Below are 25,769 nucleotides of genomic sequence, written 5' to 3'. Positions count from 1 at the left end.
AGTTTTTCTCCATTCAAACTTACCTCTGAACTGACTTGACCCTCTACCCTACTGTACCTAATAACCTTGCTCTTATTCACATTTACTCTTAACTTTCTTCTTTCACACACTTTACCAAACTCAGTCACAAGCTTCTGCAGTTTCTCACATGAATCAGCCACCAGCGCTGTATCATCAGCGAACAACAACTGACTCGCTTCCCAAGCTCTCTCATCCACAACAGACTGCATACTTGCCCCTCTTTCCAAAACTCTTGCATTCACCTCCCTAACAACCCCAGCCATAAACAAATTAAACAACCATGGAAACATCACACACCCCTGCCACAAACCTACATTCACTGAGAACCAATCACTTTCCTCTCTTCCTACACATACACATGCCTTACATCCTCAATAAAAACTTTTCACTGCTTCTAACAACTTACCTCCCACACCATATATTCTTAGCACCTTCCACAGAGCATCTCTATCAACTCTATCATATGCCTTCTCCAGATCCATAAATGCTACATACAAATCCATTTGCTTTTCTAAGTATTTCTCACATACATTCTTCAAAGTAAACACCTGATCCACACATCCTCTACCACTTATGAAACCACACTGCTCTTCCCCAATCTGATGCTCTGTACATGCCTTCACCCTCTCAATCAATACCCTTCCATATAATTTATCAGGAATACTCAACAAACTTATACCTCTGTAATTTGAGCACTCACTCTTATCCCCTTTGCCTTTGTACAATGGCACTATGCAAGCATTCCGCCAATCCTCAGGCACCTCACCATGAATCATACATATATACATTAAATTACCTTACCAACCAGTCAACAATACAGTCACCCCCTTTTTTTAATAAATTCCACTGCAATACCATCCAAACCTGCTGCCTTGCTGGCTTTCATCTTCCACAAAGCTTTTACTACCTCTTCTCTGTTTACCAAATCATTTTCCCTAACCCTCTCACTTTGCACACCACCTCGACCAAAACACCCTATATCTGCCACTCTATCATCAAACACATTCAACAAACCTTCAAAATACTCACTCTATCTCCTTCTCACATCACCACTACTTTTTATCACCTCCCCATTAGCCCCCTTAACTGAAGTTCCCGTTTGTTCCCTTGTCTTACGCACCTTATTTACCTCCTTCCAGAACATCTTTTTTTTTTTTTTTTTTTCATACTATTCGCCGTTTCCCGCGATAGCGAGGTAGCGTTAAGAACAGAGGATTGGGCCTTTTTTGGAATATCCCCACCTGGCCCCCTCTGTTCCTTCTTTTGGAAAAAAAAAAAGAGAGGGGAGGATTTCCAGCCCCCCGCTCCCTCCCCTTTTAGTCGCCTTCTACGACACGCAGGGAATACGTGGGAAGTATTCATAATCCCCTATCCCCTAAATCTCCCTAAAATTTAATGATACTCTCTTACCCCAACTCTCATTTGCCCTCTTTTTCACCTCTTGCACCTTTCTCTTGACCTCCTGCCTCTTTCTTCTATACATCTCCCACTCATTTGCATTTTTTCCCTGCAAAAATCGTCCAAATGCTTCTCTCTTCTCTTTCACTAATAATCTTACTTCATCCCACCACTCACTACCCTTTCTATATATATATATATATATATATATATATATATATATATATATATGGATGTGGAAAGCGAGCTGTGGTTTCGGTGCATTATACATGACAGCTAGACTGAGTGTGAACGAATGTGGCCTTTGTTGTCTTTTCCTAGCGCTACCTTGCACACATGCGGGGGGAGGGGGTTGTTATTTCATGTGTGGCGGGGTGGCAACAGGAATGAATAAGGGCAGACAGTATGAATTATGTACATGTGTATATATTTACATGTCTGTGTGTGTATATATATGTATACATTGAGATGTATGTAAAGAATGTGTGGAAAGCGAGAACATTATCTCAGAAAGCAAAAATGGGTATGTTTGAAGGAATAGTGGTTCCAACAATGTTATATGGTTGCAAGGCATGGGGTATAGATAGGGTTGTGCGGAGGAGGGTGGATGTGTTGGAAATGAGATGTCTGAGGACAATATGTGGTGTGAGGTGGTTTGATCGAGTAAGTAATGAAAGGGTAAGAGAGACGTGTGGTAATATAAAAGTGTTGTTGAGAGAGCAGAAGAGGGTGTTTTGAAATGGTTTGGTCAAATGGAGAGAATGAGTAAGGAAAAATTGACAAAGAGGATATATGTGTAAGAGGTGGAGGGAACGAGGAGAAGTGGGAGATCAAATTGGAGGTGGAAAGACGGAGTGAAAAAGATTTTGAGCAATCAGGGCCTGAACAAGCAGGAGGGTGAAAGGTGTGCAAGGAATAGAGTGAATTGGAATGATGTGGTATACCGGGGTCGACGTGCTGTCAATGGATTGAAACAGGGCATGTGAAGCATCTGGGGTAAACCATGGAAAGTTTTGTGGGGCCTGGATGTGGAAAGGGAGCTGTGGTTTCAGTGCATCATACATGACAGTTAGAGACTGAGTGTGAACGAATGTGGCCTTTGTTGTCTTTTCCTAGCACTACCTTGTGCACATGCAGGGGAGGGGGTTGTCATTTCATGTGTGGAAGGGTGGCGATGGGAATGAGTAAAGGCAGCAAGTATGAATTATGTACATTTGTATGTATATATGTATATGTCTGTGTATGTATATATATATATATATATATATATATATATATATATATATATATATATATATATATATATATATATATATATATATATATATGTATTCTCCCTGGGGATAGGGGAGTAAGAATACTTCCCACGTATTCCCTGCGTGTCGTAGAAGGCGACTAAAAGGGGAGGGAGCGGGTTGCTGGAAATCCTCCCCTCTCAATTTTTTTTAATTTTCCAAAAGAAGGAACAGAGAAGGGGGCCAGGTGAGGATATTCCCTCAATGGCCCAGTCCTCTGTTCTTAACGCTACCTCGCTAACGCGGGAAATGGCGAATAGTTTGGAAAAAAAAAAAAAAAAAAAAAAAATATATGTATACAGTGAAATGTATAGGTATGTATATGTGTGTGTGGATGTGTATGTATATACATGTCTATGTGGATGGGTTGAGCCATTCTTTCGTCTGTTTCCTTGCGCTACCTTGCTAACGCGGGAGACAGTGACAAAGTATAATAAATAATAAATAAATAGATAAAATAACAGTGAAGCATACTAGGGCAACATATCCAAGAAATTTAAGAAATTACCGGCTAAACTGGAACAATGAGCTCTAACATCAAATCTCATCCATTTGCACCTGAACATGAGGTATCTACAAATCAATTCAGTTTTGAATGGAGAAAAATTGGAGGAAGTGAACTGATTTAGATAGCTGGGAGTGGATTTAGCAGCGGATGGAACCATGGAAGCGGAAGTGAGTCACAGGATGGGGGAGGGGGCGAAGGTTCTGGGAGCGTTGAAGAATGTGTGGAAGGGAATAACATTATCTTGGACAGCAAAAATGGATATGTCTCAAGGAATAGTGGTTCCAACAATGTTATACGGTTGCGAGGCATGGGGTATAGAGAGGGTTATGTGGAGGAGGGTGGATGTGTTGGAAATGAGATGTTTGAGTACAACTTGTGGTGTGAGGTGATTTGATCGAGTAAGTAATGAAAGGGTAAGAGAGATGTACGGTAATAAAGAGTGTGGCTGAGAGAGCAGAAGAGGGTGTGTTGAAATGGTCTGGTTACATGGAGAGAATGAGTGAGGAAAGACTGACAAAAAGGATATATGTGTCAGAGGTACGTAGAGGGAACGAGGAGCAGGAGACCAAATTGGAGGTGGAAGGATGGAGTGAAAAAGATTTTGAGTGATCAGGGCCTAAACATACAGGAGGGTGAAGGGCGTGCAAGGAAAAGAGTGAAATGGAACGATGTGGTATACCGGGGTCGACGTGCTGTCAATGGATTGGACCAGGGCATATGAAGTGTCTGGGGCAAACCATGGTAAGTTTTGTGGGACCTGGATGTGGAGAGGGAGCTGTGGTTTCGGTGCATTACACATGACAGCTAGAGACTGAGTGTGAACGAATGTGGCCATTGTTGTCTTTTCCTAGCGCTACCTCACACGCGTACGCAGGGGGAGGGGGTGCTATTTCATGTGTGGTGGGGCGGTGACAGGAATGGATGAAAGCAGCAAGTATGAATATGTACATGTGTATATATGTATATGTCTATGTACATGTATGCATACATTGAAATGTATAGGTATATAAATGTGTGTGTGAGTGGGCATTTATGTATTTACATGTGTATGTGGGTGGGTTTGGGCCATTCTTTTGTCTGTTTCCTTACACTACCTTGCTAATGCGGGAAATGGCAATTAAGTATAATAAGAATATAATAATAATTCAGTTTTACAAGAAAAAGTGAAGGGCTTCATACAGAGTTACCTTTAAGGTACCCCATTACGTGCTACCAAATCCCACACATTTTGGTATATTCCCCTTTTAGAGTATATATATATTTTGGTCAAGATATTGTCTGAAATTTCTTTATGAGTTTCCAACTAAGATCTAAAATATGAAGAGGTTGTCTGAATTTATGATCATGGATACAGCAAATATATTTCTTCTTTTTGATACTAAAGAAACACTTCATAAACTTCGACTTACCCCCTTCCTCTGGTTCTGGAATCACAAATTCTCGCTCGTTAAGCACTAGTATATGACTTATTAAGACATCTTTCAGGTGCTGGTTGAAACTAAAGTTGGATGCAGTGACGATAAAGTCTTTAAAGAACTCCTGCGACCCTGGAAAAGATGGGGGTGGGCAAGGACCTCCAAGCTTTGAAGGAGTCACAAGACGTTCATAAAGTCGCTTGTATTTCTCTGGATGCTGCTGTTTCAGAAGTGTCAAGAAGCCCAATCCTGTGGACAGAAGTAGATGTGATTTATGACTGAAATATCAAAAAGTCATCAAAGCAGTTTCCATAATAACAAGTACTGATAAAAGAGACCTTATTAATACCGATCTAAAAATGTAAGTTTTGAAGAACAAAAAACCAATGCCCTACCACAAAAAATGTTAGGCTGCTAAGGAGGCTTAGAACTGTCCAATTCCCAACCACAGGGGGGTAATACATAACAGTTCCCCTTCCTCTTCAACGACCACCAAAGGATCACTGCTAGAGAGAAACATACCACTGGGACTCATCATCAATCAATCAAAAACCACTCAGCCTGTGATGTTACTACCATTGTTGGTACCAGGACATGGGCTGCCTGCACAGTGTCAGATTCTTGCTAATAACTAGCCTCTGAAAGATCACTGTCACAGCAGAGAAAAAGTATTAAGGAAAGAGAGCAAGGAAGCAAAGTCAAATATATAATAATAATCATGGGGCTCTGTCTCTGGTAGAGAAATGGTTTTCATTCTTCCATACCTACACTTCTCACCCAGGGGAGCCCCATGACCATCATCGACAGTATTTCTACACAGACAATGAGGGATTTACTCTTAATCAGCAAGTCATCATAAGACAACTTACATACCAGACACCAGGAGTCATCTTACTAGAACTTCTCTATCAGCTCTTTTTGATTTTAGGCATGATGACCAAACTTGAAAAGCACATTCCACATTCAGCCTTATGTATAATGTGAACAGCTTCCCAAATATTACCTTATCTATAAATTTGAATACAATTTTAATATTTGCCAGTGGACTCTTGGTCTCAACTGTTCCCTTAAAGTGGACCTCTGGTGACAGGTTAGGGACAAAGTCGACTTTCAAGTTTATCTCACGTGCATATTCTTGCAGCTTATTTCCACTTACAAGAAATCATCAAGTTCTTTCACAGTGACTCATCCTCATCAGTTTGCTGTTACTCAGGTTGACCTGCACTTTTTTATCATTTCTATCATGACCATCCCATTATCTGCAAACATGTTCATTTAGGAGCCTATATCTTGACAAGATATTTCCATACATAAAGAAAAGTAATGGTCCCAGAACAGAATCCTGCAGCACTTCAGATAGGACCTCAACCAATTTGAAAAAGCTTCACTGACTGTATCATTATTATTTACTATACTAGATGAGAACAATGGAAGTAAGGGGAGTGGGGGAGGAATGGGATGTATTTAGGGAATCAGTGATGGATTGCGCAAAAGATGCTTGTGGCATGAGAAGAGTGGGAGGTGGGCTGTTTAGAAAGGGTAGTGAGTGGTGGGATGAAGAAGTAAGAGTATTAGTGAAAGAGAAGAGAGAGGCATTTGGACGATTTTTGCAGGGAAAAAATGCAATTGAGTGGGAGAAGTATAAAAGAAAGAGACAGGAGGTCAAGAGAAAGGTGCAAGAGGTGAAAAAAAGGGCAAATGAGAGTTGGGGTGAGAGACTATCAGTAAATTTTAGGGAGAATAAAAAGATGTTCTGGAAGGAGGTAAATAGGGTGCGTAAGACAAGGGAGCAAATGGGAACTTCAGTGAAGGGCGTAAATGGGGAGGTGAAAACAAGTAGTGGTGATGTGAGAAGGAGATGGAATGAGTATTTTGAAGGTTTGTTGAATGTGTCTGATGACAGAGTGGCAGATATAGGGTGTTTTGGTCGAGGTGGTGTGCAAAGTGAGAGGGTTAGGGAAAATGATTTGGTAAACAGAGAAGAGGTAGTAAAAGCTTTGCGGAAGATGAAAGCCGGCAAGGCAGCAGGTTTGGATGGTATTGCAGTGGAATTTATTAAAAAAGGGGGTGACTGTATTGTTGACTGGTTGGTAAGGTTATTTAATGTATGTATGACTCATGGTGAGGTGCCTGAGGATTGGCGGAATGCGTGCATAGTGCCATTGTACAAAGGCAAAGGGGATAAGAGTGAGTGCTCAAATTACAGAGGTATAAGTTTGTTGAGTATTCCTGGTAAATTATATGGGAGGGTATTGATTGAGAGGGTGAAGGCATGTACAGAGCATCAGATTGGGGAAGAGCAGTGCGGTTTCAGAAGTGGTAGAGGATGTGTGGATCAGGTGTTTACTTTGAAGAATGTATGTGAGAAATACTTAGAAAAGCAAATGGATTTGTATGTAGCATTTATGGATCTGGAGAAGGCATATGATAGAGTTGATAGAGATGCTCTGTGGAAGGTATTAAGAATATATGGTGTGGGAGGCAAGTTGTTAGAAGCAGTGAAAAGTTTTTATCGAGGATGTAAGGCATGTGTACGTGTAGGAAGAGAGGAAAGTGATTGGTTCTCAGTGAATGTAGGTTTGCGGCAGGGGTGTGTGATGTCTCCATGGTTGTTTAATTTGTTTATGGATGGGGTTGTTAGGGAGGTGAATGCAAGAGTCCTGGAAAGAGGGGCAAGTATGAAGTCTGTTGGGGATGAGAGAGCCTGGGAAGTGAGTCAGTTGTTGTTCGCTGATGATACAGCGCTGGTGGCTGATTCATGTGAGAAACTGCAGAAGCTGGTGACTGAGTTTGGTAAAGTGTGTGGAAGAAGAAAGTTAAGAGTAAATGTGAATAAGAGCAAGGTTATTAGGTACAGTAGGGTTGAGGGTCAAGTCAATTGGGAGGTAAGTTTGAATGGAGAAAAACTGGAGGAAGTGAAGTGTTTTAGATATCTGGGAGTGGATCTGTCAGCGGATGGAACCATGGAAGCGGAAGTGGATCATAGGGTGGGGGAGGGGGCGAAAATTTTGGGAGCCTTGAAAAATGTGTGGAAGTCGAGAACATTATCTCGGAAAGCAAAAATGGGTATGTTTGAAGGAATAGTGGTTCCAACAATGTTGTATGGTTGCGAGGCGTGGGCTATGGATAGAGTTGTGCGCAGGAGGATGGATGTGCTGGAAATGAGATGTTTGAGGACAATGTGTGGTGTGAGGTGGTTTGATCGAGTAAGTAACGTAAGGGTAAGAGAGATGTGTGGAAATAAAAAGAGCGTGGTTGAGAGAGCAGAAGAGGGTGTTTTGAAATGGTTTGGGCACATGGAGAGAATGAGTGAGGAAAGATTGACCAAGAGGATATATGTGTCGGAGGTGGAGGGAACGAGGAGAAGAGGGAGACCAAATTGGAGGTGGAAAGATGGAGTGAAAAAGATTTTGTGTGATCGGGGCCTGAACATGCAGGAGGGTGTAAGGAGGGCAAGGAATAGAGTGAATTGGAGCGATGTGGTATACAGGGGTTGACGTGCTGTCAGTGGAGTGAATCAAGGCATGTGAGGCGTCTGGGGTGGACCATGGAAAGCTGTGTAGGTATGTATACACGTGTGTGGACATGTGTATGTACATGTGTATGGGGGGGGGGGGGGGGGTTGGGCCATTTCTTTCGTCTGTTTCCTTGCGCTACCTCGCAGACGCGGGAGACAGCGACAAAGTATAAAAAAAAAAAAAAAAAAAAAAAAAAAAAAAAAAAAAAGATCGCAATTTCTCACATCAGCGAGGTAGCACCAGGAAACAGACAAAAAAAGACCCATCCACTCATATATATACATACATGCACATACAGGTACATATACAACCATGTACATATACATAACATATACTTCCCACATACTCACCCCATGTCACAAAACACTGTTAAACCTAATAACCTTGCTTTTATTCATATTTGCTCTCAACTTCCTCCTTTCACACACTCTTCAAACCTCAGTCATCAACTTATGCAGTTTCTCATTTGAATCCACCACTAGTGCTGTATCATCAGCAAACAACAACTGGTGCACTTCCCAGGACCTTTCATCCCCACAGACTGCATACTTGCTCCTCTCTCCAAGACTTAAATTTACCTCCCTCACCAACCCATCCATAGACAAAGTAAATGACCATGGTGACAACATCCACCCCTGCTGCAGACCAACCTTCACTTAGAACCATTCAATCTCTCTCTTCCTACTCATAAACATACCTTTCATCCTTGATACAAACTTCTCACTGCTTCAAGCAGCTTTATCCCCACAAGGTATCTCTATAAACCCCTATCATATGCTTTCTCCAGATCCATAAATGATGCAGTAATCCATGTTTCTCTGAATGTTTCTTTCACAAATCCATTTGTTTTCTAAATATTTCTCACACATTCTTTAAGCAAACACCAGATCCACATAACCTCTACCACTTCTGAAACCACACTGCTCCTCCCCAGTCTGATGCTCTGTACTTGCCTTCACCCTCTCAATCACTATCCTTCCATACAACTTACCAGGTACACTTAACAAACTCATACCTCTGTAGTTTGAACATTAACTTTAACCCATTGCCTTTATACAGAGGCACTATATATACATTTTGCCAATCCTCAGACACCTCACCATGATCCATACATAAACTGAAAATCTTTACCAACCAATCAACACAGTCATCCCTTTTCTTAATAAATTCAGCTGCCATATTTCATCTTATGCATGGCTTTCACTACCTCTCCTCTCTTAACTAAACCACTTTCCATGACTCTCTCACTTCGCATACCACCCCAAACAAAACACCCTACATCCACCACCATATCATTAAACATGTTCAACAGTCCTTGAAAACACTCAATCATCTCCTCCTCATTTTATCACTACCAATTATCACTTTTCCTTTTGCCTCCTTCACCCATGTTAGCATTTGTTCTCTTGCTTTTTGCACATTATCATCTTTCATTCAAAAATTCTTTTTCTTAAGTTTACTGATACACACTCAACCCAACCATCATTTGCCCTCTTTTTCAACCTCTACATCTTCCTCTTAACCTCCTACTGCTTTTTCTTATACATCCCCCAATCATTTGCACTCCTTCCCTACAGGTACCATACAAATGCCTTTCTTTTCTTGTTCACTAGCAAATTTACTTGATCCCACCATTCACTACCCTTCCTTATCTCCAACATGCATCTCCTACATGTGCTACCACTGTTTCCCTAATTACCTCCCATTCCTCACCCACTCCCCTTGCTTCATTTACTCTCACCTTTTTCCATTCTACACTTAATCTCTCCTGATATTTTCTGATACAAGTCTCTCTTCTAAGCTCACTTACTCTCACCACTCTCTCCTCATCAACACTGTTTTCTCTTTTCAGGAAACCTCTTAAAAAATCTTCACACTCGCCTCCACAAAATATTGATCAGACATCCCATCAGCTGTCCGTCTCACCACATTTATGCCCAAAAGTCTCTCCTTTATGCATCTATCAATTCATATGGAATTCAATAATGCCTGCTGACCATCTATCCCACTCAAATACATACACTTGTATATGTATGTCCCTCTTTTTCGACCAGGTATTCCAAATCACCAATCCTTTTTCAGCACACAATCCCACAAGGAGTTCACTGCTTCCATTCATAATACCAAATACCCAAACCCCCCCTTTATACTTTCAACCGCCACATTATTCACCCTCGAATTCAAATCACCCATCACTAACATCCAGTCTCTTACATCAAAGCTGCTGACACACTCACTTAGCTGCTCCCAAAACACTTGCCTCCTGAGATTATTCTTCTCATGCCTAGGTGTGTTAGCACTGATAATGACCCCACCCTTTGCCATTCATTTTCATTTATATCGACATCAGTCTCTAATTTAGTATATTTTGGCTATTATTTGGGTTCTGTCATACTGAGATGGATCTCTTACTTTTATGTAGAAAACAGGTGAAACTGACGGAGGTTATGCCTTTTACCAATCTAAAGTGATGATATTCATTCAGAGAGATTCAAGAAATGATAAATAAAATTATACAGTATATCAAACTTTTCATATATTTCATACAAGATCCTCTTCAAGTTCTTACCTGAATAAATTAATGACTGTCTACATATCTATAAAAACATAAGAGAAATAACTACAGATGGGAGTGAATTAGTACATTATCTTTATCATCACACTCCTATCACAAGTTTTTGTTTCTTCCTGGGTAAGCTAGAGACTAAATCACCTGTTTCTTTGTTGTTTTACTATTTTCATATATCATTGTATTTTTATCACCACTTTACTTTTTGGTGTTAAAGATTTCTTTTTGTATGTGTTTGAAACCAATCTGGTAAGAGCATTAGGGCAAAATATTTCTGATTTTTCTATGAATGGCTTTAAATCTTTTCTTGTATCAAGCATTCTTACACCAACTTATGTGAACACAACCTCAGCAATTTTGACAACAAGGGCCACATTTGTTCACACTCAGTCTCTAGCTGTCATGTAATAATGCACCGAAACCACAGCTCCCTTTCCACATCCAGGCCCCACAGAACTTTCCATGGTTTACCCCAGACGCTTCACATGTTCTGGCTCAATCCATTGACAGCACGTCGACCCCGGTATACCACATCGTTCCAATTCACTCTATTCCTTACCCGCCTTTCACCCTCCTGCATGTTTAGGCCCCAATCACTCAAAATCTTTTTCATTCCATCTTTCCACCCCCAATTTGGTCTCCCATTTCTCCTCGTTCCCTCCACCTCCGACACATATATCCTCTTGGTCAATCTTTCCTCACTCATTCTCTCCATGTAACCAAACCATTTCAAAACACCCTCTTCTGCACTCTCAACCACACTCTTTTTATTACCACACATCTCTCTTACCCTTACATTACTTACTCGATCAAACCACCTCACGCCACATATTGTCCTCAAACATCTCATTTCCAGCACATCCACCCTCCTCTGCACAACTCTACCTATAGCCCACGCCTCACAACCATATAACATTGTTGGAACCACTATTCCTTCAAACATACCCATTTTTGCTTTCCGAGATAATGTTCTCGACTTCCACACATTCTTCAATGCCCCCAGAACTTTCGCCCCCTCCCCCATCCTATGATTCACTTCCGCTTCCATGGTTCCATCCACTGCCAGATCCACTCCCAGATATCTAAAACACTTCACTTACTCCAGTTTTTCTCCATTTAAACTTACCTCCCAATTGACTTGTCCCTCAACCCTACTGTACTTAATAACCTTGCTCTTATTCACATTTACTCTCAGCTTTCTTCTTTCACACACTTTACCAAACTCAGTCACCAGCTTCTGCAGTTTCTCACATGAATCAGCCACCAGTGCTGTATCATCAGCGAACAACAACTAACTCACTTCCCAAGCTCTCTTATTCACAACAGACTGCATACTTACCCCTCTTTCCAAAACTCTTGCATTTACCTCCCTAACAACCCCATCCATAGCCAAATTAAACAACCATGGCGACATCACACATCCCTGCCGCTAACCTACATTCACTGAGAACCAATCACTTTCCTCTCTTCCTACACGTACACATGCCTTACATCCTCAATAAAAACTTTTCACTGCTTCTAACAACTTGCCTCCCACACAATATATTCTTAATACCTTCCACAGAGCATCTCTATCAACTCTATCATATACCTTCTCCAGATCCATAAATACTACATACAGATCCATTTGCTTTTCTAAGTATTTTCACATACATTCTTCAAAGCAAACATCTGATTCACACATCCTCTACCACTTCTGAAACCACACTGCTCTTCCCCAATCTCATGCTCTGTACATGCCTTCACCCTCTCAATCAATACCCTCCCATATAATTTACCAGGAATACTCAACAAACTTATACCTCTGTAATTTGAGCACTCACTTTTATCCCCTTTGCCTTTGTACAATGGCACTATGCAAGCATTCCGCCAATCCTCAGGCACCTCACATGAGTCATACATACATTAAATAACCTTACCAACCAGTCAACAATACAGTCACTCCCTTTTTTAATAAATTCCACTGCAATACCACCCTAACCCACTGCCTTGCCGGCTTTCATCTGCAAAGCTTTTACTACTTCTTCTGTTTACCAAGTCATTCTCCCTAACCCTCTCACTTTGCACACCTATATCTGCCACTCAATCATCAAACACATTCAACAAACCTTCAAAATACTCACTCCATCTCCTTCTCACATCACCACTACTTGTTATCACCTCCCCATTAGCCCCCTTCACTGAAGTTCCCATTTGTTCCCTTGTCTTACACACTATTATTTACCTCCTTCCAAAACATCTTTTTATTCTCCCTAAAATTTAATGATACTCTCTCACCCCAACTCTCATTTGCCCTCTTTTTCACCTCCTGCACCTTTCTCTTGACCTCCTGCCTCTTTCTTTTATACATCTCCCACTCATTTGCATTATTTCCCTACAAAAATCGTCCAAATGCCTCTCTCTTCTCTTTCACTAATAATGTTACTTCTTCATTCCACCACTCATTACCCTTTCTAATCTGCTCACCTCCCATGCTTCTCATGCCACAAGAATCTTTTGTGCAAGCCATCACTGCTTCCCTAAATACATCCCATTCCTCTCCCACTCCCCTTACCCTTATGTCCTTTGTTCTCACCTTTTTCCATTCTGTACTCAGTCTCTCCTGGTACTTCCTCCAATATATTTCAATTAATTTCATACTAAAATTTTTCATGGTTTTGTCACACCTAATCTGCTCTACCTATTTTTCTTATATTTTTCAACTTACACAAGTAATTATTAATTCGTTCATAAGGCAAGAACCTTCTCAAAAGAACTGCGTAAACAAATATATGAAAAACACAACAAGCCATAGGATTTTATCAATCATATTTTATATGTTTTAAAACATGATCATCTGGAAGGATGTAAGACCTCCATCTATTTCAACTATTTTCTCCACTGAGTTTCCAAATAGATAGATAATAATCAATTCATGAACTAGGTAGGAACCTACTGAAGAGAACTGTGCACAAAGATTATGTAAAAATACAATTTACTATATTCTAAATATCATGTGTTAAATGTTTTTAACTGAAGGAAAGCATGTGATCCAAGCTAAAATAAAAAACTCATGAAGGTTATTTTAAATTTGAATTTTAGACATTCACAGTTTCAAAGTTTTTACCTACAATACTATTCATGAAGGACCAAAATAGACGTTACCATTGCTGCAGTGTGCAAATGCTGTCCTCTTAGCTAAATCTGAGGAAGAGACAAATAGAATGGAAGGCCATTTAATGATGTGTGTGTGTGTGTGTGTGTGTGTGTGTAGGAAGAGAGCACTGAGAGTACATGTGAATAAGAGTAATTCTCTAACTTCTAAAGGAACTAGAGTTCACTGTTTCATATCAGTATACATAATGAACTCGAAGTTGTGAATGAAAAATCTAAAAGTAAAAGTAAAAAAAAGATAACAATGTGTATGCATGTATGCATAAGTTGAAAACCAAGTCTTTCATGGGAGAAAATTTGTAAGTGAACTAAAAGTTATGGTGAACGAGGAAAAATTTAATCATACAATGTGCATGAAGTTTGAATGAAGGAGTCCATGTTCTAACCCTGAGGTATGAACAAGATCTTTCTTTCACACAAGTTCATTATTTTGAAATACTGCACATGCAACTTAGCATCATGAACAAATGAATGAGCCTTAGAGGAAAACTTTTTCATTTGACTCTTTCGTTTGTCCCTTCTTTTGGAAATTAATACAGGAGGGGAGGACTTCCAGCCCCATTCTCCCATCCCTCAGTTGCCTTCTTTGACATTCTGGAGATTGGTGGGCAATATTCTCTCTCCCTTACCAAAGATTGTAAACACTGAAGTCCATGTTTTACTCCTGCACACTAGACATGGGTTGAGGATGCATTTGAGTGATACTCAGGACCTGTATCTATCTATTTAAATATCTATCCATCACAACCACTACCTTTCCAAAATGATGGGGAGGATCAGTTACTCACAATATCTCCAACATCACTTACTTCCATTCAGTTTCACATTACCATCCCATGCCTAGTATGGTGAGGTGAAATGTGAATTTCAAGTTATAAAAGTGCTTTGAACTTTTTCACTTTACACATAATTTTTATCAATTGTAAGCATGGTCTCCAATCGTACCACTTTCATCTACAAACTGCTTCCATTGCATATACCTGATCCATCCTGAAAATATGGAATCAAACTAACGATAATAAACAGACAGATGTTACAGGGTCTGCTGCTATTACATGGTTTGCTGGGTGAAGAATCCCTGACATTTCTTTAAAAGGATATAAACTGAGAAAAAGCTGAATAACCAACTCAGACAAAATGAACAATGAGTATGATATCCACCAGACTGACAATCTAATCTAGAGTATATAAAAATTTTGCTAACAAGATATGATCACATATCACTATGTATCATGTGAAATGCAACCCATCACTGATAGTCTGAATAATAAAGGTACTGATAAGATACTTCCTAAACTGTAATGAAATAATATACAAAATACTCCAAGAGGCATTCCATCCTATGTGCCAAAAAAATGTCTACACAGAGAAGAATGAGAAACTAAGATTCTTGTTTACAGTACCATCAGGATCCTGTTGCAAGTGAGAGTGGTTATCATCACCCCGACACATGGTGAGGAGCTGGGACTGAAATAGACGAGCAAAGTGTGCAAAATTTGTAGAGTTAGGACGAAGTGACAACAGCTGGCGAATCCTTGAACCCATAGCTTGTCCAAATGTCCACCCAGATGTGAGATGGTTCTCTTCCCAAATACGAAGCATCTGTAAAAACAAGAGTAGTTTCATGCACACATAATAACAATGTATAATCATGGAGTTATATCATTCAAGAGTGAAAACCATTTTGAACCCTGACTCAACACAATGTACTTATATCATTCCATACCAAAGATGTCACAAACTAGAAATAGAAATAATGCATCCATATAATTACCTCTCTCTCTATTTATGTGAGTCACAAATCAGTAGATGCTATCTAACTATCATCCTTACTTCATTCCTAATTTAATTGGGTGGACCAGGAACACAACCTATGCAGGTGCACATCCAAGATTTGGTCAGGTGGGGATTATCAAATTGCTAAGAAAATGTGAAAACCTCAAATTATATGTGGTAAGTACACATTCTTACCTATTCTTTGTAAGAGCTCATTTAAATTGCACAGAACAAAACTATTATAGCCACTGGGAATGTCAACTTCATTTTTCAAGAAATTAAAGATGAACTACATAAAATATAACAGCAGGACTAGTTTAAAGACCCCCTGCATAGACACCAGAGGTAGACAAACAATTTCATGATCAGTGAAGAAATATCTGTAATGAACAAGATTCTATCATAGAATATGAGTGTGAATGAATGTGGACTTTGTTGTCATTCCCGAGCACTACCTCGCATGCGCATCGGGGGAGGGGAATGCCATTTCATGTGTGGAAGGGTGGCAACGGGAATGGATGAGGGCAGCAATTATGAATATGCACTTGTGTATATAAGTATATGTCTGTGCATGTATATCTATGTATGCATTGTAATGTATAGGTATGTATATGTGCGTGTGTGGGTGTGTAGGTATTTACGTGTATGTGGGTGGGTTAGGCCATCTTTCCATCTCTAATTTGGTCTCCCACTTCTCCTCTTTCCCTCCACCTCTGACACATATATCCTCTTTGTCAATCTTTCCTCACTCATTCTCTCCATGTGACCAAACCATTTCAAAACACCCTCTTCTGCTCTCTCAACCACACTCTTTTTATTACCACACGTCTTTCTTACCCTTTCATTACTTACTCGATCAAACCACCTCACACCACATATTGTCCTTAAACATCTCATTTCCAGCTCATCCACCCTCCTCCACACAACTCTATCTATTTCCCAAGCCTCACAACCATACAACGTTGTTGGCACCACTATTCCTTCAAACATACCCATTTTTGCTTTCCAAGACAACGTTCTCACCTTTTACACATTTTTCAACGCTCCCAGAACTTTCACCCCCTTCCCACCCTATGATTCACTTCCGCTTCCATGGTTCAATCTGCTGCCAAATCCACTCACAGATATCTTAAACACTTTACTTCCTCCAGTTTCTCTCCATTCAAACATACCTCCCAACTGACTTGTCCCTCAAACATACTGTACCAAATAACCTTGCTCTTATTCACATTTACTCTCAGCTTTCTTCTTTCACACACTTTACCAAATTCAGTCACCAGCTTCTGCAGTTTCTCACATGAATCTGCCACCAGCGCTGTATCATCAGCGAACAACAACTGACTCACTTCCCAAGCACTCTCACCCACAACAGACTGCATACTTGCCCCTCTTTCCAAAACTCTTGCATTCACCTCCCTAACAACCCCAGCCATAAACAAATTAAACAACCATGGAGACATCACATACCCCTGCCGCAAACCTACATTCACTGAGAACCAATCACTTTCCTCTCTTCCTACACGTACACATGCCTTACATCCTCGATAAAATCTTTTCACTGCTTCTAACAACTTGCCTCCCACACCATATATTCTTAATACCTTCCACAGAGCATCTCTATCAACTCTATCATATGCCTTCTCCAGATCCATAAATGCTACATACAAATCCATTTGCTTTTCTAAGTATTTCTCACATACAGTCTTCAAAGCAAACACCTGATCCACACATCCTCTACCACTTCTGAAACCACACTGCTCTTCCCCAATCTCATGCTCTGTACATGCCTTCACCCTCTCAATCAATACCCTCCCATATAATTTACCAGGAATACTCAACAAACTTATACCTCTGTAATTTGAGCACTCACTCTTATCTCCTTTGCCTTTGTACAATGGCACTATGCACGCATTCCGCCAATCCTCAGGCACCTCACCATGAGTCATACGTACATTAAATAACTTTACCAACCAGTCAACTATACAGTCACCCCCTTTTTTAATAAATTCCACTGCAATACCATCCAAACCTGCTGCCTTGCCAGCTTTCATATAAATACATATTATCTATTTATCATATATTTATATATATATTTTGCTTTGTCGCTGTCTCCCGCGTTAGCGAGGTAGTGCAAGGAAACAGACGAAAGAATGGCCCAACCCGCCCACATACACATGTATATACATACATGTCCACCCATGCACAATATACATATCTATACATCTCAATGTACACATATATATACACACACAGACATATACATATATACACATGTACATAATTCATACTGTCTGCCTTTATTTGTTCCCATCGCCACCTCACCACACATGGAATAACAACCCCCTTCCCCCTCATGTGTGCAAGGTAGCACTAGGAAAAACACCAAAGGCCCCATTCGTTCACACTCAGTCTCTAGCTGTCATGTAATAATGCACCGAAACCACAGCTCCCTTTCCACATCCAGGCCCCACACACTTTCCATGGTTTACCCCAGATGCTTCACATGCCCTGGTTCAATCCATTTACAGCACGTCAACCCCGGTATACCACATCGTTCCAATTCACTCTATTCCTTGCACACCTTTCACCCTCCTGCATGTTCGGGCCCCGATCACTCAAAACCTTTTTCACTCCATCTTTCCACCTCCAATTTGGTCTCCCACTTCTCCTCGTTCCCTCCACCTCTGAGACATATATCCTCTTGGTCAATCTTTCCCCACTCATTCTCTCCATGTGACCAAACCATTTCAAAACACCCTCTTCTGCTCTCTCAACCAGCTCTTTTTATTTCCACACATCTCTCTCACCCTTACATTACTTACTCGATCAAACAACCTCACACCACATATTGCCCTCAAACATCTCATTTCCAGCACATCCACCCTCCTGTGCACAACTCTATCCATAGCCCTCGCCTTGCAACCATACAACATTGTTGGAACCACTATTCCTTCAAACATACCCATTTTTGCTTTCCGAAATAATGTTCTCGATTTCCAAACATTCTTCAAGGCTCCCAGAATTTTCGCCCCCTCCCCCACCCTATGATTCACTTCCGCTTCCATGGTTCTATCCGCTGCCAGATCCACTCCCAGATATCTAAAACACTTTACTTCCTCCAGTTTTTCTCCATTCAAACTTACCTCCCAATTGACTTGACCCTCAACCCTACTGTACCTAATTACCTTGCTCTTATTCACATTTACTCTTAACTTTCTTCTTTCACACACTACCAAACTCAGTCACCAGCTTCTGCAGTTTCTCACATGAATCAGCCACCAGCGCTGTATCATCAGCAAACAACAACTGACTCACTTCCCAAGATCTCTCATCCACAACAGACTGCATACTTGCCCCTCTTTCCAAAACTCTTGCATTCACCTCCCTAACAACCCCATCCATAAACAAATTAAACAACCATGGAGACATCACACACCCCTGCCGCAAACCTACATTCACTGAGAGCCAATCACTTTCCTCTCTTCCTACACGTACACATGCCTTACATCCTCGATAAAAACTTTTCACTGCTTCTAACAACTTTCCTCCCACACCATATATTCTTAATACCTTCCACAGAGCATCTCTATCAACTATATCATATGCCTTCTCCAGATCCATAAATGCTACATACAAATCCATTTGTTTTTGTAAGTATTTCTCGCATATATTCTTCAAAGCAAACACCTGATCCACACATCCTCTACCACTTCTGAAACCACACTGCTCTTCCCCAATCTGATACTCTGTACATGCCTTCACCCTCTCAATCAATACCCTCCCATATAATTTACCAGGAATACTCAACAAACTTATACCTCTGTAATTTGAGCACTCACTCTTATCTCCTTTGCCTTTGTACAATGGCACTATGCACGCATTCCGCCAATCCTCAGGCACCTCACCATGAGTCATACGTACATTAAATAACTTTACCAACCAGTCAACTATACAGTCATCCCCTTTTTTAATAAATTCCACTGCAATACCATCCAAACCTGCTGCCTTGCAGCTTTCATATAAATACATATTATCTATTTATCATATATTTATATATATATTTTGCTTTGTCGCTGTCTCCCGCGTTAGCGAGGTAGTGCAAGGAAACAGACGAAAGAATGGCCCAACCCGCCCACATACACATGTATATACATACATGTCCACCCATGCACAATATACATATCTATACATCTCAATGTACACATATATATACACACACAGACATATACATATATACACATGTACATAATTCATACTGTCTGCCTTTATTTGTTCCCATCGCCACCTCACCACACATGGAATAACAACCCCCTTCCCCCTCATGTGTGCAAGGTAGCACTAGGAAAAACACCAAAGGCCCCATTCGTTCACACTCAGTCTCTAGCTGTCATGTAATAATGCACCGAAACCACAGCTCCCTTTCCACATCCAGGCCCCACACACTTTCCATGGTTTACCCCAGATGCTTCACATGCCCTGGTTCAATCCATTTACAGCACATCAACCCCGGTATACCCCATCGTTCCAATTCACTCTATTCCTTGCACACCTTTCACCCTCCTGCATGTTCGGGCCCCGATCACTCAAAACCTTTTTCACTCCATCTTTCCACCTCCAATTTGGTCTCCCACTTCTCCTCGTTCCCTCCACCTCTGAGACATATATCCTCTTGGTCAATCTTTCCCCACTCATTCTCTCCATGTGACCAAACCATTTCAAAACACCCTCTTCTGCTCTCTCAACCAGCTCTTTTTATTTCCACACATCTCTCTCACCCTTACATTACTTACTCGATCAAACAACCTCACACCACATATTGCCCTCAAACATCTCATTTCCAGCACATCCACCCTCCTGTGCACAACTCTATCCATAGCCCTCGCCTTGCAACCATACAACATTGTTGGAACCACTATTCCTTCAAACATACCCATTTTTGCTTTCCGAAATAATGTTCTCGATTTCCAAACATTCTTCAAGGCTCCCAGAATTTTCGCCCCCTCCCCCACCCTATGATTCACTTCCGCTTCCATGGTTCTATCCGCTGCCAGATCCACTCCCAGATATCTAAAACACTTTACTTCCTCCAGTTTTTCTCCATTCAAACTTACCTCCCAATTGACTTGACCCTCAACCCTACTGTACCTAATTACCTTGCTCTTATTCACATTTACTCTTAACTTTCTTCTTTCACACACTACCAAACTCAGTCACCAGCTTCTGCAGTTTCTCACATGAATCAGCCACCAGCGCTGTATCATCAGCAAACAACAACTGACTCACTTCCCAAGATCTCTCATCCACAACAGACTGCATACTTGCCCCTCTTTCCAAAACTCTTGCATTCACCTCCCTAACAACCCCATCCATAAACAAATTAAACAACCATGGAGACATCACACACCCCTGCCGCAAACCTACATTCACTGAGAGCCAATCACTTTCCTCTCTTCCTACACGTACACATGGTTTACATCCTCGATAAAAACTTTTCACTGCTTCTAACAACTTTCCTCCCACACCATATATTCTTAATACCTTCCACAGAGCATCTCTATCAACTATATCATATGCCTTCTCCAGATCCATAAATGCTACATACAAATCCATTTGTTTTTGTAAGTATTTCTCGCATATATTCTTCAAAGCAAACACCTGATCCACACATCCTCTACCACTTCTGAAACCACACTGCTCTTCCCCAATCTGATACTCTGTACATGCCTTCACCCTCTCAATCAATACCCTCCCATATAATTTACCAGGAATACTCAACAAACTTATACCTCTGTAATTTGAGCACTCACTCTTATCCCCTTTGCCTTTGTACAATGGCACTATGCAAGCATTCCGCCAATCCTCAGGCACCTCACCATGAATCATACATACATTAAATAAACTTACCAACCAGTCAACAATACAGTCATCCCCTTTTTTAATAAATTCCACAGCAATGCCATCCAAACCTGCTGCCTTGCCGGCTTTCATCTTCCGTAGAGCTTTTACTACCTCTTCTCTATTTACCAAATCATTTTCCCTAACCCTCTCACTTTGCACACCACCTCGACCAAGACACCCCACATCTGCCACTCTATCATCGAACACATTCAACAAACCTTCAAAATACTCACTCCATCTCCTTCTCACATCACCACTACTTGTTATCACCTCCCCATTTGCCCCCTTCACTGAAGTTCCCATTTGCTCCCTTGTCTTACGCACTTTATTTACCTCCTTCCAAAACATCTTTTTATTCTCCCTGAAATTTAATGTTACTCTCTCGCCCCAACTCTCATTTGCCCTCTTTTTCACCTCTTGCACCTTTCTCTTGACCTCCTGCCTCTTTCTTTTATACCTCTCCCACTCATTTGCATTTTTTCCCTGCAAAAATCGTTCAAATGCCTCTCTCTTCTCTTTCACTAATAATCTTACTTCTTCATTCCACCACTCACTACCTTTTCTAATCAACCCACCTCCCACGCTTCTCATGCCACAAGCATCTTTTGCGCTAGCCATTACTGCTTCCCTAAATACATCCCATTCCTCTCCCACTCCCCTTACCTTCTTTGTTCTCACCTTTTTCCATTCTGTACTCAGTTTCTCCTGGTACTTCCTCATACAAGTCTCCTTCCCAAGCTCACTTACTCTCACCACTCTCTTCACCCCAACATTCTCTCTTCTTTTCTGAAAACCCCCACAACTCTTCACCTTTGCTTCCACAAGATAATGATCAGACATCCCTCCAGTTGCACCTCTCAGCACATTAACATCCAAAAGTCTCTCTTTCATGCGTCTATCAATTAACACGTAATCCAATAATGCTCTCTGGCCATCTCTCCTACTTACATACGTATACTTATGTATATCTCGCTTTTTAAACCAGGTATTCCCAATCACCAGTCCTTTTTCAGCACATAAATCTACAAGCTCTTCACCATTTCCATTTACAACACTGAACACTCCATGTATACCAATTATTCCCTCAACTGCCACATTACTCACCTTTGCATTCAAATCACCCATCACTATAACCTGGTTTTTTGCATCAAAACCACTAACACACTCATTCAGCTGCTCCCAAAACACTTGCCTCTCATGATCTTTCTTCTCTTGCCCAGGTGCATATGCACCAATAATCACCCATCTCTCTCCATCAACTTTCAGTTTTACCCATATCAATCTAGAATTTACTTTCTTACACTCTATCACATACTCCCACAAATCCTGATTCAGGAGTAGTGCTACTTCTTCCCTTGCTCTTGTCCTCTCACTAACCCCTGACTTAACTCCCAAGACATTCCCAAACCACTCTTCCCCTTTACCCTTTAGCTTCGCTTCACTCAGAGCCAAAACATCCAGGTTCCTTTCCTCAAACATACTACCTATCTCTCCTTTTTTCTCATCTTGGTTACATCCACACACATTTAGACACCCCAATCTGAGCCTTCGAGGAGGATGAGCACTCCTTGCGTGACTCCTTCTGTTTCCCCTTTTAGAAAGTTAAAATACAAGGAGGGGAGGGTTTCTGGCCCCCCGCTCCCGTCCCCTTTAGTCGCGTGAGGAATGCGTGGGAAGTATTCTTAATTCCCTATCCTCAGGGATACAATATAAATACATACATACACAAATATACACATGTAAATATTCATGCCTGCTCGCCGTCATCCATCCACAACCAGAAATGGCACAAAATGCATGAAAGAAAAGAAAAAAATTATAACATATCCAGTCTCTACTCCTCCCCACATCTAATCACCACTTCCTGCATCAGAGGTAGCCCCAAGAAAAAGACAAAAAAGGCTACATCCTCTTGCATCCATACACGAGCTCTCATGTGTAATGCATTGAAACTACAGCTCCCTATCCACATCCAAGCCCCATAGGCCCCATGTTTTTCTACAATTCAGCATGACAAGAGGCAATGTAAATGATATAATAACTAACTGATCATAGCCCTCAGGTCAAAAGATCAAACATTCTTACCTCATAAAACATGTCCCGTTGTTTCCGGAATATGTGAAATGACTGATCACTGGGAAAGTTATTTCTATTATCAGTGTCTGTCTGGAAAGAGACACCACCAATTGGAGATTTTGGAGCCTGATAGAGGAAAGGAGCTGGTGGAGGACTTTCCAGAAATTCTAAAAGGCATCTCTGTAACTCTTCTGAGAAATCCTGAATGCATGGATTTTCTGATAAAAGTTTAAGTGTACCTTTATCTAAAAGCTTTATAAGTTCTATCGTCATCAAAAGTACGTTTGTGGCAAAATAAACACAATTATGTGGAGTGCTAAGATAGCAGTCACTTAACTGATCATTTCCCTCCAAGTCTTCAGACCCAATAATCACACGAACTGTCAGAAGCTGCATCAGATAGTACAATTCCACCATGATACTTGGAGCCATATTATACAATATTAATTCAGCATATATTTTAGCAAGAGTATCAAGGCAGCGCTTGTTAGTGACTAGATCAGGAGATGCTCGAACAAAGTCGCTGGAAGTCTCCACCTGCTTGCGATGAGCCTGGTTTAGTATAGACTCTTTACCCAAAAACTTATTTTCTTTTCCACTACTATTAACACTGGCACCAGTTTCTTGCCTTTTAAGTCTTTCTTGGCGCAATAACTCCCTTTCTTCTTCCATTGTTTTACTGCCTCCATCTTCACCTGTTAAAAATGAAATACTTGGAGAGTAGCTCTGCGGAACACCAAACACTGCCTTAGAACTCTGACTAAATGGAGAACTCTTGTTCAACTGGCGTGCAGTAGTAGTTACAATCCGTGTGGGATTAATCCTCCTTTTCTGCGGTCTGTCATGAGACAGAGTGCTTCCTACCACTGGAAAGGCTTCTTGATCACTAATATCTAGGATTTTTGGCATTTCCTGATGATGCAGGGACCTTCCTCTACCCACTGGTGAACTATCAATATCTCTTGGTAAAGGACTCTTTTTTCTATTTACCAACTTTGAATCCATGGTAATGAAATCTCCTAAGCTTAATCTCTGCTCACTATGTTTTAACTCGCTGCTGTGGACCCTCCAACCCCCATGATCAACACCATTCAAACTCTGTCTTTTTCCACGCTGATGATGCTCACGAGGTGATGGCTTTGGTGAGTCATACTCAGGACTGATGCTGCATTTACTGTGCAAAGATTTCTGGTTGGTGCAGCTATTCACAGGGAGGTACAGTGAGGGACTTGCATTTTCAGCATACATGAGACCAGAATTAGGTTCTTGAAGAACGAGCTCTAACTTTGAGGCTTGCACTTCTTCCTGAGAATTTGATGACTGTTCCTGAAAAAGAGAAAAAATTATAATAATGATTGTCCTTACAAATCAAATTCCCCTTATCAATAGTTTGAAAATTGCCTGTTGTGTTCTCAAAAAAAAACCATGAGTATTATAACCTAATAAAGAAGGAAAGAATGTAGCTGACATTACATCAAACCACACAGATTTTTTCTGAAAAAATATGATTCATATGGTTTGATCAAGTAAGTAATGAAATGGTAAGAGAACTGTGTAGTAATAAAAAGAGTGTAGTTAAGAGAGCAAAAGAGGGTGTATTGAAATGGTTTGGTCACATGGAGAGAATCAGTGAGGAAAGATTGACTAAAAGGATATATGTGTCCAAGGTGGAGGAAACGAGGAGAAGTGAGAGACCAAAGTGGAGGTGGAAGGATGGAGTGAAAAAGATTTTGAGCGAACGGGGCCTGAACACACAGTAGAGTGAAAGGCATAAAAGGAATGGAGTGAATTGGAACGATGAGGTATAACGGGGTCAACGTGCTGTCAATGGACTGAACCAGGAATGTGAAACATCAGGGGTAAACCATGGAAAGTTTTGTGGGGCCTGGATGTGGAAAGGGAGCTGTGGTTTCAGTGCATTATACATGAAAGCTAGAGATTGAGTGTGAACGAATGTGGCCTTTGTTGTCTTTTTATAATGTTACCTCGCACACATGCAGGGAGAGGGGGTTGTCATTTCATGTGTGGAGGGGTGGCGACGGGAATGAATAAGGGCAGACGGTATGAATTATGTACATGTGTATATATGTATATGTCTGTGTGTGTATATAAATGTATACGTTGAGATGTATAGGTATATAT

The 25,769-nt window shown here is 40.9% G+C and overlaps 1 protein-coding gene across 1 annotated transcript in view; it reads right to left on the bottom strand.

Moving 5' to 3' along the window:
• Positions 1–25,769, bottom strand: part of dlt (codanin-1 like protein dlt) — a 183,661-nt gene that overhangs the window by 138,905 nt on the left and 18,987 nt on the right. The window contains exons 4-6 of the mRNA XM_071663855.1: positions 23,637–24,953; positions 15,281–15,479; positions 4,632–4,886 (exon numbers count right to left, since the gene is read on the bottom strand). Of these exons, the coding sequence (XP_071519956.1) occupies positions 4,632–4,886; positions 15,281–15,479; positions 23,637–24,953 (1,771 nt within the window). The remainder of the gene's footprint in view (positions 1–4,631; positions 4,887–15,280; positions 15,480–23,636; positions 24,954–25,769) is intronic.

This window comes from Panulirus ornatus, chromosome 1, assembly GCF_036320965.1.
Source record: "Panulirus ornatus isolate Po-2019 chromosome 1, ASM3632096v1, whole genome shotgun sequence".
Classification (NCBI taxonomy): Eukaryota; Metazoa; Arthropoda; class Malacostraca; order Decapoda; family Palinuridae; genus Panulirus; species Panulirus ornatus.
The sequence above is the reverse complement of the archived record's forward strand: the minus strand, read 5'-3'. Positions and strand labels throughout refer to the sequence as shown.